Source organism: Prinia subflava, chromosome 1 (genome assembly GCF_021018805.1).
Source record: "Prinia subflava isolate CZ2003 ecotype Zambia chromosome 1, Cam_Psub_1.2, whole genome shotgun sequence".
Classification (NCBI taxonomy): Eukaryota; Metazoa; Chordata; class Aves; order Passeriformes; family Cisticolidae; genus Prinia; species Prinia subflava.
The window spans coordinates 150,810,777-150,826,929 of NC_086247.1; the positions used below are offsets into that span (position 1 = coordinate 150,810,777).

General features: G+C 41.0%; 1 protein-coding gene across 4 annotated transcripts in view; it reads left to right on the top strand.

Annotated features, from left to right (window-relative positions):
- ADCYAP1R1 (ADCYAP receptor type I) overlaps window positions 1–15,048 on the top strand; it is a 139,900-nt gene extending 124,852 nt beyond the window's left edge. For 2 of the 4 annotated variants that reach the window (XM_063416865.1, XM_063416850.1), the window contains 3 exons: window positions 11,500–11,629; window positions 11,836–11,877; window positions 14,701–15,048. In XM_063416865.1, the coding sequence (XP_063272935.1) occupies window positions 11,500–11,629; window positions 11,836–11,877; window positions 14,701–14,910 (382 nt within the window). In that variant the 3' untranslated portion in view covers window positions 14,911–15,048. Of the gene's footprint in view, window positions 1–6,141; window positions 6,226–11,499; window positions 11,630–11,835; window positions 11,878–14,700 lie in introns of all 4 variants that reach the window. The other 2 variants (XM_063416872.1, XM_063416856.1) reach the window with 2 other exon arrangements.
- The last annotated feature ends 1,105 nt before the right edge of the window (window positions 15,049–16,153 follow it).

The window sequence follows — 16,153 nt, forward strand, 5'->3', positions numbered from 1 at the left end:
TTTTGATGTGTATTGATATGCTTCAGTTGTCATGGAGATCAGCAGGACATCCAGTGCCCAAGGCCAATGGTTTCTTTGAATTAGCCACAGATTTAGGTGCAGTATCTTTTATCAGGGCAGCTTGCTTAGATCCTGGGAAAGACAATGGGTTTGGAGAGTCAGAAAAAAATTCAGAAGTTTCAAATTGAGTGTTAACTTGAGGATATCCAAATCAGACCATTCTGGCTGTTTGTCCTTTTCCTCATGCATTGCTCATGTCTAAGTTTGCTGGTTTGAGTGCACTGTTAGACTGAAAGGGGTAGATCTGAACTTTCCCTTGTCCCCAAATCATTTTGCACCTCTGATTCTTGGAATCAGTTACCTAGTGTAGAGATGAAGGTGGAGATCAAGCAACTGCTCGTGCAGCTGTTGATGTGAGACTGCAGGAAATGGGGAATAATTCTGACATCTCTGATCCTGAATGTGCTTTCAATTTATACCAGGGCTCGATGCCCATCAGCAACCATGGTCTTCCTCTTAGTTTTTCCCACCATTCACACTTTTTCCTCTATCATATGAGGACAGCAGGAATTTACTTTCCCCTCAGTGTCTCTGTTTCTCCTTGCCATTGATTTATTGTGTCTCACTTCAGCAGCTGCCATTGTTTCACATCCAGTGGGATTATTTTTACATCTGGAGAATTTTTAGGATGTACTCCAAACAAGCACACAGCCTGAGGTAGGGAGGTTACAAGGAAGATGGTGCTGTCCCAGTGTAGAGGGGTTTTTGATCTGGAAAGGCGAATTTCTTGTGAGGATCTTGTGTGTCAAAGGAACTGTGTGCTGCAGAGCAGGTAATCAGTTTTCTAAGAACAAACTCTGCCTGCTTGGAGAGTAAAAGAACATTCTCAAAGGCCACCAGTCTATAGTGGCTTAATACAGAATTAAGTCTCAATAAAGGTTATTTAAACAAATGCAGACTACCTCAAGACAGCACCAATCCAAAGCCTTGTGTAAGGTTCACATCACAGTCTTAGTCCCACCTGTATCATGACTGAGGGATTTCCAAACTGTAATTCCTCTTTATGTTTCCAGTGGAAACACTGGAGTTGTTCAGCTGATTAAATGTCTGCAAGCCCAGGCTTATTAGACAAAGGCAGTGCTCTCTTTTTTCATTAAGGAGAGGTGTAGGGATGGGTTGTACTGTGAATCTGCAGGGATATTGTATAAAATGTAAGGCAGGTGAGTCAAAACAGTGAAACTGCAGCTTCAGAGCTGCAAATTATATAAACCAGTGTAGTTATACTGATGCTGAGCTCTGCTGACAGGAACCAAAACCTGTCTGTAATGCTGGAGAATCCACTTCTCATGTCAGACTGGGACAATAAACACTCTCTGGGCTTTGCTCATTTGCTTTCTTTCGAGGACAGTGAGCTAAATCCCATTGTCAGATACTTATGCCTGGGTTTGGATATGCAAATTCTTCATTTGAAACAGTAAAGTATTCAAAATCTTAATTTATATAAGAATCTCCTTTGGCCTGGTACATTTTTGTAACTGAGCATTCTATTGTCTGTTGCACCTCAGTTACGTTACTGCACCTCCAAATCAGAATTATTCCACAGTGCATGACTTGGATCTGTGCTCTGGAGTCAGAGAGAATAACCCAGCCTGGCAAAACAGGAGCTACAGAATTAATATAGGGAAAGAATCGGGGCACAGAACCTTGGAGATACAGTTCATTTAAAGGCTGTTTTTGTTGGAAGAATTTTGCCCTCTGCTACCAGCTTTATTCTCTAGAGCACAGGCAAAGGTTAGGCTTAATCTCTTCATTATTTAACTCCAAGTACAGCAGTGGTGTTCTCCTTCTTTTCATGTCCACTCTGCAGAAGTTAGAAAAGCCAAGAAGGGGCACTGTAGATGGGATTTTTGACTCTCTTTGAGCATTCTTCAAGCCTCAGATCTACTCAAGGGTCAGGTTTACGGGACAAAACGTTCCAGTCCGAATTCATGTTTGTTAAACATTTATTTTTAACCAGAGCATAATCTGCAAGCACTCATTCAGCTTCAGCTTCTTATTTTGGTGACATTAGCAAGGAAAAGTAGAACTCTGGGTAACAAGACTAAGAATTTGGTATTTGTTTTCCGTTAAAGGCTAGAGATACAGTTTCCTTTTTTGTTTGTTTGCTTTTTCCCATGAAGACTACAATATTTGTTGTACTTTTATCAAGACAGCAGAGGATCTACCTGCTTTAACAAAACAATCCTGTTAGGCTCTTTCCACAGTCAGTAGAGACCTACTCAGTCCAGAGAATAAAATCCTTTAGTGCAGCTTATTTCACTTTAAGCAACAAGTTTAAAACAGGTCAGGTAAATCTCACTTTATGGCCTGTTTCTCACCAGTGCCTGCCCAGCTGACAAGGAAAAAGGCACGCAGCTATTTTGTTAACCCCAAAAATTAGAGGAGGTGCAACTAAAAGACAACTTTGCTGAGAAGGAGATGTGCTGGATGAGAGGGGTGAAGGACTCTGCCTGCACACAGCACTGCAGTGGGGTGGAACTGGAGAATCTGTTTGTTGGCCACAGAACAAGTTCTGTTTCCCAAACATTTCCATCTGATCCATAAGAGCATGGGATTTGTCAGTGTAGTTGGTGTTTTGAAGAGAAACAAGTGCAGCTTTGGGGGATCCTCAGCTACTGAGCAGCAAGGAGAAGATGATAAAGAGAGGAAGCGGGTGTGTGATATCAATAATATATTGTACAGACCCACTTTTCAATTTTCTCCTTTCTCTCCCCTACAATCTTTCTATTTCCACTTTGGTTAACTTTCTGCTGTATTTTCAATGCTTTATTTCGTTGATTTGTTTCTGCATTCCTTCTCCTGCCACTACACAGCTGCCAATCCCACTCATGGTGAGGTTACATAGAATTACTCGAGCAGGGTGCACAAAGATTGTTCATGAGGACAGTTTTAATTTGCATGGATCAAGTTCTGCCTTTACTGCCTTCCCCAAAGGATTCCCCTTCAGCACATTCAGAGACAAGGCACAAACCTCATCATTCCCTGTGTGCTGGTAGCCACCTAAATTCAGAACCACAACCATTTTCATTACTGATGTACTGGATAAAGCAGCATAAAGTCCTTCCCCTGGGTCAGCATGCTCGTTTCACTCCTCCTAAGCACCTCTGAGACACCCAGAATTGAATTGCAGCTCCTTTTGCCTCAGATTTGTGTTCTCTCTCACTTGCATCGAGACGTCCAGGTGTTGGGTCTGGCGCGGCGGCCTTCAGCCACATCATCCATCGCTCATCTCTACCCCGGGAGTGTTTAACTTTTTCTTTCCCCTTCCACCCTAGCACCCTCCCTCTTCCTCCCAGATGCAGCTGCAGTCCCTGCCCAGGACACTTGCGGTGAGGCTCAGCTTGTTTGCCTTTAGCTGTCTAAAGTCTCGTGCTCGATCCGGGCAGTCCGGTCGTCGTCTTTGGTCACTCGGGGGGACCAGGGCGCCTCCGTCTCACAGAGCATCCCCCGAGCCTTAGATGTCTCTGTCACACGGGCCAGCTCAGCCTGGGAGCCCCTGCTCTTCCCCTGACTGAGTCCAGGGTGGTAGTTCAGTTTGGAATCTGTCTCTGGCACGTAGAGTTAGATGTGACCGACTCCGTTCTCTGTGTGCCTGCAGAGGTCTGAGGATCCTGCCCTGACTCCTGTAGTGTTTTCATAGCCATGATCTCATTTCTGTTCATTTCCTTCTGTTTGTCAGTTTTTTTCCTCCTTCATATATTTTTTTCTGGTTCCTGCCTCCTCTGTCTCTTCTCTCTTTCTCCCTTTCCTTCCACCAACTTCTCTACTTTATTATAAATAAAGTTTGCAAAATAAAAAGGGGAGGGAGAAAGGAAAGAAAACGTCTATAAATTCTGTATTCTAAAGGTCTGGGACCCTTTACACCATCTAAGATCAGAGAGATGACTCTACTGAAATTAGAAATGGCAGAGAAGAAGTGCTAACAGCACTAAAATATTAAGGTTTTCCTAAGAAGTGCTAGCATTGTTTTCTGTCACAAACCCATGTGTCAATGTCCCCTCACTGGGTGGGGAGCAGCAGTTAATCCGTAGATAATATTTTCAAAATCAAGTCTGGGTTTTTTTCAGTAATTCTAGCAAATATCAAGTACTGTCACGTTAGGTCTATTCACCAGGAAAACCTATAAAAAATCAATCCCTGCAGAATAAAATGGAGCATAAGCACCAAAGGAAACATGGATAAGAATTTATTTCTAGATTGCCATGGCAACATTAAGTATTTCATTGAATACCACAAACCTCTACAATAACCCATGGCTAAGACTTTTCAAAGTGATTATTGATTTTTAGACGTTTCCTTTTCAGGTTCTGTACCTTAATATGCCTCGTAAGTGCTTCTTTTCAACACAGGCTGAGCAGCCCTCTTGTGGTAAAAATTGGCCTGAGAAATGTGGTTCAGATCAAGGGATAAAAAAAAAAAGAGTGGCACTCAAAATCCATAGTCACTTCTGAAAGCCTCAGTCACAATAAAATGGAGCTATCCCTAAAATCTCTTTGCTCATTTTTGATCAGTCTGAGCAGGCAATTAATGCCCAACTCAGCTCAGTGAAAAGCAGGTGGTGCAAAAATGCAGCACAGAAATTATAGTGTAAAAAGAGCAGTCATTTTCATGTTTACTTTCTCAGCAACATCCAAGAAATGAAATCCATTTTATGAGTTGAAACACAGTTACTATTTCTATTTTCTGGATGTGTGCCTGCCACAAGAGACTGTTCTTTCCTGCTCTTACACTGTAATATTAAATAACAACACAGTTATTAGGCTTTAATTATCCAAAAGGAAGCAAAACATAACTCCAGTAATGGGGATTGACTTAGAGGAGCTAAAAGTAGGGGGAAATTTAGTATATTTTCAATTCATCCTGGTTTACTGTTCAGATTATAAATTCTGTGAGTTGTGAACACAGATCTTAGACTGTGTAACAGAAATGGAGTTTGGTTTGTTTGAACAAACTCAAATGTTTGCCTTGAAGGCAATTGCTTTAAAAATCAATGTATTCTCCTTTATATTCATGGAGATTTAGTCAGGGTACTCAGTGGTGTTTGGTGTTCATCTGTCCTAGAGTGGACATCTAAAACAGGTCAGATGTACCGGGCAGATAAATGTATTTGTCTCTCAACTGTTTATTCTGATGATTCTCAGGGTCCTAAGGATGTCCATTTTACTTAGACACCTGTACTGTAAATGTCCAACCTCTCCTGAGGTGAATCCCACCAAAACACTCACGTGTTGAAAACAAAACAAAAATTCTCCCTGCGAAAGTGGACAAAAAATCACTATTTTCAATTTTCATGTTTTTCAGCCCAGGCATAAGATCTCTTATAGGATCCCTCCAAATGCCTTTCCATGTTTCAGATTACCCTTCTTGTGACTGATTTAAGTTAGCCTCTCCTGGCTGGTTGGAAAGGAGCTATTTTTGTTCTCTGTTCCTGGAACCCATCATGCAGGGATCAAGGTCCTGCTCCACAGTGTATGAGCCTGCTGCTTTGATGAGTCTCAGTGAGTGTGACAAAACAGAAGTACCTCCAAAATTACCAGCCAGACATGCAGACCCCATACTGAGCTCCCTCCCCATCACCAAGGAAGATGGGAAAAGTGCTTTGGTGTCCTCACTAGAACTCTGTTAAAAAAGAAAGGATCCACACCACAGTGAAAATTCGCAACACCTGATCCAATTTACTTTAGTCTGACCCCCACCCTACGAGTTTATGTTACTCCCTGATTGTTCTCCATGAGCATGCAGTCAGTTTCCATTTGATATATTGTTCTGTGCCCCCTGTACCAAACCAGACCGCGCCGGCCGTGCGCGATTCGGACGCGTCAGCGCTGCCCTCAGGGCCTTTGAGTTTTGGTCTGTCCGTGAGTCAGCACATCACAACGGCCAGCAGCAGCCAGTGCACTTCCATTTTTTTGTTGAATCTTTTGATTTCTGCTTCGGTCGAGCCGCTGGTTCGTGCTGTGACTCCATTCTGTCGTGTCCTGCTTTCCATCTCTGTGGCGTGTCTCATGAAATGTGTTGAAAGTGACCTACCTTGGCCTGTTCACGGGATGCTGAAAAAAATGCTAATCTTGTCATATTTAGCAGCTGCGTTCAGAAATGCTACTGTAAGCCTAAGAGGGCTAACCAGCACTCTTGCAAGATGTCAGAACTATCCACCATTACCCTGTAAGTGTACGCACTCCCGTGACATTACTGTGTGTGTGTGACGCATGTTGCAATTAAATGAACGGATGAGAGCAGAGGGGAAGCAGCCAGAGAGCAAAGCACTCATTTAGTTCTTGTTGCATGTAGAATATTTTTTTTTGTTCTTGTTCTGTGCTTTTGCTGATGCGCCACGATCGAGGATTTTAAGGTCGTTTTAATTTTTTTTTCCTTTCTTTTTTCTTTTTTTGTAATTATGGCTGATGCTATTTATGGTTTTGGGTAGTGTCTGTACAGAATTAATAGCTGTTCTTTATTGTACAGCAAAGAGGTGAGCACCTTCAAACAGAGAGAAAATGTTTCACATGAAATTGTCCTAGAAAAACTGGGTGAGATCGAGTCAATCAGAGCCTCAGTGGGTATAAAACATCTTTTGTCCATTGAACTGAGTGAAGTTAACTTAATAAACACCCAGGGGTGAGGAAAGGCTAAAGCTGACCTAATACCAGAATGAATTGTGTCCATTGTAAGTTACAGAATCATAGAATCAATGAGTCGGAAAAGACCTCCAAGATCATCAAATTCAGTCCAACATTGTCAAGTATTGTCAAATATAGAGTGAGGCATCCAGAAGAGTGAATAAAAACCATTCAGCCAAGAGGTGTGAATGAATCACTATCCCATGGCCCACCTGACCCCTTGCTGCTTGCACAAGAAGCCCACAAGTTTTCACAGATTCATGGAATCATTAAGGTTGGAAAAGAGCTCCAAGGTCATCCTCTCATTTTGTTTAGATGAAGTGCAATTTCAGACATCTATTATATGTTTTCTGATGATCTGACTCCTGGATTTCACAGCAGTTTTATAAGTGTAAGTCAACATTTTCTGAGGTGTCCTGACACACAGATCCAAAACTCCAGGATTTTCCTAGAGTACTTAGTAGTTATCTTCGGTACCATTAAGGAAAAAAGATTGATTTGTAACTTAACTGCATATATGGTTACATTTTTAGTTAGAAAAAAAAAAGTGAATTTTCTGTGTGATTTCATATATCTTTGCAGTATTTAACAAATAGAATAATGAAGATGCTAAAAGATATTCAGTCGGCAGACTGGAATCCTGCAAAACCAGATAGAAACAGAGAAGACAAAAGGGAGCAGCTCCATCTGCTACACAGAGAGCAGCTGAAGACTAAAAACAGTTAGGTAAAACTAGGAGCCAGGTTTAGGAGGAGATAATTTGAGATATAAATTTCACTGCCTCATGGACATCCTGATGCAGCACAGGCATCATGCTGGACCTTTGCAGAGAACCAGATTTTATATGAAATGCAGTGTTTCTGGAAGATGGGAGACTCAAAACTCTCTATGGTGAAATCTTTTACCTAGTACAGGGCAAAAAGAGTTCAGCCTAAACAGGAGGAATTTAAACCTATGTTTTTTATGTCTGTTGAGGTATCAAAGTCTTGATAAGCTTCCCTGTTTTTCAGCTCCTCGCTCTGAAGATGTGGTTTATGCATGGGAAAATTAAAAATCTGGAATCATTCAGGTGTTCAGGTGTTGCCTCAGGTGTTTTGGAAGTAACACCACAGACCTAGTTAAATTTTTGGGAAAGACTGGAAATGATCTGTCAGGGAGATTACTGAGGTTCCTGAAAGTCACGTTAATATGTTCACATTTTGTGACAAAAGAGATCCTTCAGTTTATTAAACATGAGCTGTGCTGAGCAATTCATTACTAATGACATCCTGTGCCTTCATGGTTTGCTCTTTATCCTTCAGTTTGAAATATTGTCACGATTTCTTTTTTGCACAGGTTTTTCACAGGGATGATGAATATGTACCTTTGGCCAGAGAAATTGGGTTCCTCTAATCTAAACCTCACAAATCTATGGGGCAGAAATTTGTGTGACAAACTCGGTGCAGGTTCCCTTTGAGGCCAGTGGATAGATTTAGGATGTGATAAGAATTTTCTTAGGGGCAGAGGATTTGTCCTTGTGTGTCAGTGATTCTTGCTCTTCACAGACAATAAAGGGAATTTAAGTGTGCATTTAATTTAACTAAAAACAGATGCCATCACTGCAGATATGTCACAGCATTAAGTTAATCAATACATACATTAATAGATGTACTCAGTACCCATGGGGTTTACAACAGGAGTCACCTCTTGTTAAAAAAGGCATCTGTAGCACACAAGAATTATGTTTTAAAGGTGTATTTTTTCTCTCTATTGACTTTAGAGACCTATTTTAAATAATTGCATTATCAATATCTATGTTATGTATGTCCAAACCTGGGTGAGGTGAATGTTGCTTTTCAGGACTACAGACCTCGATGTCTTCATTGCAAAAGTTCATATTTGATCAAAGTATTTCACTTAGGACAGCTTCTAAACTGGGAAATCCTCTTACTTCAGAGAGGCAGAACTAAATGGCAAAACAACAATATAATCTTCCTTCAAAGTCTTTGGTTTGGAGATTTTTTTGCTTCATTGTTGATTTTTTTTTTCTTAAAAAGTTTGAGCAGTTGGGACTTTTGCAGTCTCCCTATAAATGTGGATGTGCAATGGAAAAATATAAGCATGATTCCCTCAAATACTGGTCAGATTAGACAACCTTCCTACTTAGTGTTTCTTTTACCATAAAGTTCTAATTTCTTTATTCAATAGAAGAGTGAGGGAGAACAGAGGGCCCCATTATTTTTTTGTACTAACAGTTAATGGGAAGTCCACATTCATAGCCATGACACTAGAGAAAGTCTTAGGTTTGAAGTGATTTTAAGGAAAATAGTGGCTGGAAAACAGAATGTCAGCCTCAACAAAAATTGATATTCAAATGGCTTTTGAATTCCCAGTGGGAATGTGAACAAGGCTTTTGCTAGACCTTTTGGAGAACATTATCTTCCAAACAGCCACTTGGACAATTATTGTCCTCAGAACTTCAAGATCCACCCACCCCACCCTGCCCAAGTTTCTTGCCTGTCTGAAAGAGTTGGGGAAGAAAAGAAGATTAAAATCTTTGGCTGTTACACACCTGAGAATTCCACTGTATCCTTTAGGATTTTCACTCCCTGTTGCACATAAACTTACACACCTCACTGGACCTGCTTTAAATCTTCTCTCTTCCCAATATTCTTGAAAAAAAGCAATTTATCATCATCCATACTGGCATTAATGTCTCTCGAGTTTTTTCTTATCATTAAAATCTTTTTTCCTCTCTATTGATCTTAATAATCTATAAACTTCCAAATATCTTATTTAATGCATTTTCTTCCTCATTTTTATGACAATATTGAAGACAATACCTCAAATAAGTTGATGATGGCATTATATTTCCAGATCCTACAAACTAATTGTGTGATTAATCAGGTATGATTAATGCCAGAAAACTGACAATAAAGTCTTCCTCTGCATCTTCCCCTAAATTAATCTCCCAAGAGTGCAGTGAGACAGAACATATTAATAAACAATTCTATTCTGACTTTTAGATCAAAACAACATTTATCCTTTTGTTGTTGTTGTCATTAGATCTGAATATAAATGATAGGAGATAGGGAGAGATGATACTTTTTTGTCCAGTTTACTGCCTTTAATTTGATTTTTTTTTTAACTCCATGTCTAGTTTAAGACACTTATATTCTTTACATTCCTTTTTTACGGAGATAACATTATTCTACAGGCTCTTCTTCAATGTTTCTGTTCCTTTTTATTCATCTGATTGCATGTCAATAGAGAAAAAGGACCAGAAAGAACTCCAAAACTCTTTTACACTGGCTCACTTCAGTATAGATTACTTTATATAGAGATCATCAAAGCTGGACAATCTGAATGCTCTTCATCACCCTGTTCTGAGGTTGTTCCTCTCTTTTCAAAAGATTTTGGCCAATGTCTGATTTTATAACCCACAAGAACACTGTTCTCTGGTTTGTGGGGTCTTCCACCAAGACCTGAGGTTTGGTGTCCATCAGATTTATGGCTCAGGTGTGTTTAGTGCAGTCTCCAGACAAAAGTTGGGATGAATTAATCCCCAGTTTATCCCCGATTTGGGGCCCAAAGTCTGACTGAGAGAGACCAGCACTGCACTCATGTCCTATTCCCAGACCATTAGTGGAGATAATTGTGCTCACAAATTTCTTGAAACTGTGTTAAATAAATCTCCAGTGCTGCTGAAACAAACACATCATTTTGGGTTATCATAGAGCATCTGTTAGCAAATTCAAATCTGTCCGCAATGTATCAAATGGATAAAAGCAGAGGGGGCACTTGAGTTTTAACAAATCATGCAGCTCTTTGAAAAATCTTTACGGTTTTTTACCTTCCTTTGTCCTCCATCTGCCTTCTTCACTTACCTTTTCAATAATATTAATCCCCTCTGAAAATTGAAAATATTCAATGATATTATTCCCCTCCCTCCTGGAGGTTTTTAGGTCACTTTGTTTTTAATACAGCACTCGCTTTATTTTCAGGTCAACATTTTCTTTCTCTCTTTTTTTTTTTTTTTTTTTTTTCTCTTCTCTTTTTCTCTGCTCAACCAGACAGTGACACTCACCAAAACATGCACAAGTCCCCTGCTTTGGGGGAATTTCTCCAGTTAAGTGCTCACATGTAAAACATTCATTTCCAGCCCGTTTGTTTATACCTCCTGAGCTTGATTTCCCTCTGAAACCTCTTTATTCTGAAGCAGTGAAGTAGTTAAACAGTGGAATTGCACTTAGGTTTCCAACAATATCAATTGAGACCAAAATCAAACCTTCAGGAACAGTTGTGAGTACAAGAACTTGCAGGGGGATTAACTTTTATTCTTATGGCTGTTGGTTTTTTAGCTTTATTTGTGCGGTTGTTTTGGATTTTTTTTTTTTTTTTGCTGTGCAGAAACATATTCACACACACACACAAAAATCAACAAAACACAAGTGATTTCAAACACTCCACTGGGATTAAGGTTTATAATTGTACCATGGTAGCAGTCTGAATCCCTTAGCAAGATTCCCCTCATTTTTTGGCATGGTAGGAGAAAATCCCTGCTTATAATAATGCAAATTAACATAGCAGCAGAGAGCATTAAGCATAATTAATGTGCCATTACTGTAGCAGTGTGAAGAAGGGGGAGCAAACTGCAGGCTGTGTGCAAACAGTCCTTGGGAGCAAACAGGAAAGTTGCATTATTTGTTTGTACAATTACGCGCTGTACGTACCCCCAAAAGTCTGTCAGCAGAATATTCTCTGTGCTTTCTTCTTTTAATTGAAGTGCAGGTTGCTAATTGCAAGGCTGCATTAAAGTTCTTTCCCTCTGTTGTGACAGGAGACTGGCTCGTTCCACCCTGCTGCTGATCCCTTTGTTCGGAATTCACTACACGGTGTTTGCCTTTTCTCCTGAGAATGTCAGTAAGCGGGAGAGGCTGGTGTTTGAGTTGGGACTGGGATCCTTCCAGGTGATTATGCACTGGATTCAGCTTTCCTCAGAACCAAATCTCTGTTCTTTGTGGCTCTCAGAGCGTGTCTCTGCTCATTTATGTTTTGTATACCAGGATTTTGGGGTTGTTGGTTTGCTTATTGTTGTTGTTTTTAACTCCAGTAATTTTCTGTCATTCCTTCAGGATTTGAATTACTTTTTTTTTTTCCTCTCCTATTTTCCTAGGGTTTTGTTGTTGCTGTTCTCTACTGCTTCTTGAACGGGGAGGTAAGACTTTTAATATTTAATGTCCCTCACCTGTCATCCACATCCCATTTTCTTGTGGGAGTAACTGCTGTTCCAGCTGTCCATTCTAACTCATCATCTACCATAATGCCTGATACTTTAGTCTGAATCTCACAATTCTCAGAAAAAAAAGAAAAAAGAAAAAGAAAAAGAAAAAGAAAAAGAAAAAGAAAAAGAAAAAGAAAAAGAAAAAGAAAAAGAAAAAGAAAAAGAAAAAGAAAAAATAAAAACAGATTTGTGATGTCTATAAAACCAAAACATTGGCCTTGCCAGAGGTGATGGCTCAGATTAAGCCTTCCTGACAGGTAGGATATGGGCAGGTCTCTTTTGAAATGTCATCCCAGGTGCAGAATTTCGCCCTGGTTTTGTTCAGCTTTGCCCTGTTCTTGCCAGCCCACCCTCCCAGCCTGTTCAGCTCTCTCCAGGAGATCTGACATGTGCCTGCCACCACCCAGCTTGGAGCCATCAGCCAAATTGGTGATGGTGCTTCCAGTCCCATCAGATTGTGATGAAGATGGTGAGGCCCTGGCACAGAGAAGCTGTGGCTGCCCCTGGATCCCTGGAAGTGTCCAAGGCCAGGCTGGACAGGGCTTGGAGCAACCTGGGATTGTGGAAGGTGTCCCTGCCATGGCAGGAGGTGGAAGGAGATGACCTTGAAGGTCTCTCTACCCTCAATTCCATGCTCTCTGTGGAACAGTGTGGGGTCAGATATCAACACATGGAGGACACCATTAGTGATGAGGTGCCATGCTAAATAAAAACCATTTTTGACCTCTCAGTGTGGTCTCCTTCCTCTCTTGCACATCATCCACCCACTCTAAATCTTGCCAGCTCTCCTGGCAAAAGGCTGAGGGAAGCAGTCTCAAACCCTTCACTGGAGCCCGAGTTTTCGTGGGTCCTTGGCCTCTTTTGGTGGCACCACCCAGCTGGTGCCAGCTTCTCTCCTGAGCCCTGCCACCTTCATCCCTACACACACACAGCCCAGGGGTCTCAGATGCCCAGAGCCATCCCCAGACACCACCTGGGTGCTGTGCAAGCCTCACACTCCTTTCAGCACATGCCAACCGCTGCTGCCCACATTTGTGGGTTTTTCTGGTCCTCCTGTTCCAGTCTGCATTTCCCGGCCTGGTTATCTGACTGAATATTATACTGAATATTCGAGGTAATTGTTTTCTGAGTTGATGGAAAAAGCCTCTCTGCTCAGTGTTGCCTAAAGAGGAACACGGCACATCTAGAGTTCATCCATTCTCTCCTCCACTGCTGCACATCTCTTGTGCAGCCAACAGTTGGAGTCTTTCCTAAAACCACCTTCTTCTCTTCTTCTCAAGGGGGCTGAGTGCAGGTATAGCCTGGCAGTGCTGATCTCTGGTACAAAAAGGTCCCAAACTCTTTAATCCAAGGGGTTCCTTCTCAGATAAACCACAACAATGTCCAAGCTCATCAAACAAAATTATTGGTTATCTTTGCTCACGGGCATAGTCAAGATCTCCTGAAGTCCCTTGGAAGGAGCGTGGGGGTGGTTCTTAGCCAAACCAACACAACCAGATTAATTAAAGCCATTTTCCCTCTCAAGATATCAGAAATGGTAATTAGAGACTGTCTTCTGCCTCCACTAAATTTCCAACTGAAAGAAAATGTTTGGAATATCACACTCTTCCAGATGCAAACACTATTCCCTTTTTACAGAGATAACTCCATTCTCTAGCTAATCTATAAATATTTATACTTTAACCAAAACAGGAATTTGGAAGTCCTAAGGAGAATGTAAGTTTTCCAGTTGGATCTTTCCTCCCTGTAGTTTTTGTCCATACAGCTGAAGCCCTCGTTTAGTATTTTGACTTACACAGATCCATTTTGACCATATTAATCCAGGAAAATCTAGCAATGAATGTTACAGACAAGACAAACATCTTTGACACAGCATTGGAGATTGGAAAAATATATTGGGCAAACATCTCTACATATTTCCTTGTTCTTATACTATTTCATTCAGAAATATGATACAGGAATGAGGAATCAAGTAAATGTTAAGCTACTACAATCTCTCTTATATTTACTATATCTTTACTTACTTATATTTATATTTTCTTTATTTATTTTTCTTATATTTACTTTACTACTTTATATAATTATACACTTATACACACCCCAGCAATCTTGCCAGGAATCTGGAATGAGTGAAAAGTAGAAAAGCTGTGGAATTATTCACTCAATATGCAATCAAATTTCTGACATTGGATTGTTTTTTGTGGGTGGCCATTAAAAAAAAAACAAAACAACAACAACAAAAAAACACTCTCAGGAAAAGGAGGTGGCCCAGATGTAATTAATCCCAGAGCTGATCTGCTTGGAGAGGATCTGGAAGCAGGAGGCAAAGTTTTCTGTGAACATCCATCCATTAATGGCAGATGAGAGAAGCTGCCTCTGTGCACAGGAGTTTCAGTATTATCCAGTACTTTTTGATTGCTGGTTTCTTTGGCTCCTTATTGCATCTTTGGTACTGGCCATTGATGAAAATGGGCTATTTTTTTTTCCTCCAGGTGGTGTTGATCAGGTCTTCCATGCACCTCTGGGCTAATGCTAAATTATCTAAAATCAGAGACAGAACCTGGGCTGGGCTGTAGTTCCCCACTACATGCCCAGACCTCTCCCAGCCATGGAGAAGTAATTTCAGATTTTTCTGAAATGAAGAGTTTAATATTAACCTTAAAAATAGTTCTGTGGAATTGTGGGCTTTTTTCTAATCTTGATAATTTGTCAGCATGTCCTCGAGCGGCTAAGTACATAAAAAATGACCTTTTGAAGTTTCTCCCTAAAGGTGCAATCAGAAATAAAGAGAAAATGGAGGAGCTGGAAAGTCAACCGGTACTTTGCTGTGGATTTCAAACATCGCCATCCTTCTCTAGCGAGCAGCGGAGTGAACGGGGGGACACAACTCTCCATTCTGAGCAAGAGCAGCTCTCAGATTCGGATGTCCAGCATAAATGCGGAGAACCTGGCGACATGAGCAGCTGAGGAGAGCAAAGCAACCAACGAGCAAACCAAAAACCATCCCTTGAAAAAGAAAAAAATGAAATAATAGTTTTGGTGGTGGTGGAGGTCTCTCACCCTTTTCCCTTTTCCCCTTTCCTTTCCTTTCCTTTCCTTTCCTTTCCTTTCTTCCTTTCCTTTCCTTTCCTTTCCTTTCCTTCCTTTCCTTTCCTTTCCTTTCCTTTCCTTTCCTTTCCTTTCCTTTCCTTTCCTTTCCTTTCCTTTCCTTTCCTTTCCTTTCCTTTCCTTCCTTTCCTTTCCTTTCCTTTCCTTTCCTTTCCTTTCCTTTCCTTTCCTTTCCTTCCTTTCCTTTCCTTCCTTTCCTTTCCTTTCTTCCTTTCCTTTCCTTTCCTTTCCTTTCCTTTCCTTTCCTTTCCTTTCCTTTCCTTTCCTTTCCTTTCTTTCCTTTCCTTTCCTTTCCTTTCCTTTCCTTTCCTTTCCTTTCCTTTCCTTTCCTTTCCTTTCCTTTCCTTTCCTTTCCTTTCCTTTCCTTTCCTTTCCTTTCCTTTCCTTTCCTTTCCTTTCCTTTCCTTTCCTTTCCTTTCCTTTCCTTTCCTTTCCTTTCCTTTCCTTTCCTTTCCTTTCCTTTCCTTTCCTTTCCTTTCATCTCCTCTCCTCGAATCTCCTCTCCTTGAATCTCCTCAAATCTCCTCCTCTGAGCAGAAAAAGCAAAGGAAAAATGTAAATATCTCTTTTTAACAGTCACTGTAAATACCCAGCTGTACTCAAGGCCATCCATGGAGAATGTTTAAAAGACAAACAAGAGGCCAAACCCACCCACTCAACTATTCCCATTTCAGAGCATCTGCGAGTAATCCGTGTCCGTCCAAAGTAACAAGTGATTGCTGTGCAGTTGTGATCCTTGGTTGCCAAACTGATCCTAGTCTGTGAATGGACATGACCGTTGTCATCTCTCCACTTGGTTTCCATTTTGGGTTGGATTTGCCTATTTTTTATTTTTTTTTCCCCTAGTCCAACATGTCTTAGCCTGTCCCTGTCTTTTGGCACGTGAATTCCCGCAGTGTTTCTCCTTGGAGTCTTAGGGTGGATCTAACGTGCTTGTGCTGATCAATCCAGCTGATTCAGGAGGATCTCCAGAAGATCCAGTCCGGGGCTGGACTCAGTCAGACATTCCCGATGGATTTAAAGGAACAGCTGTGCCAACACAAAGCTGCACACCAGTGCAGGGACCTGAGGCGCGAGCAGTGGGATCTGCTGTGCTTCTCCG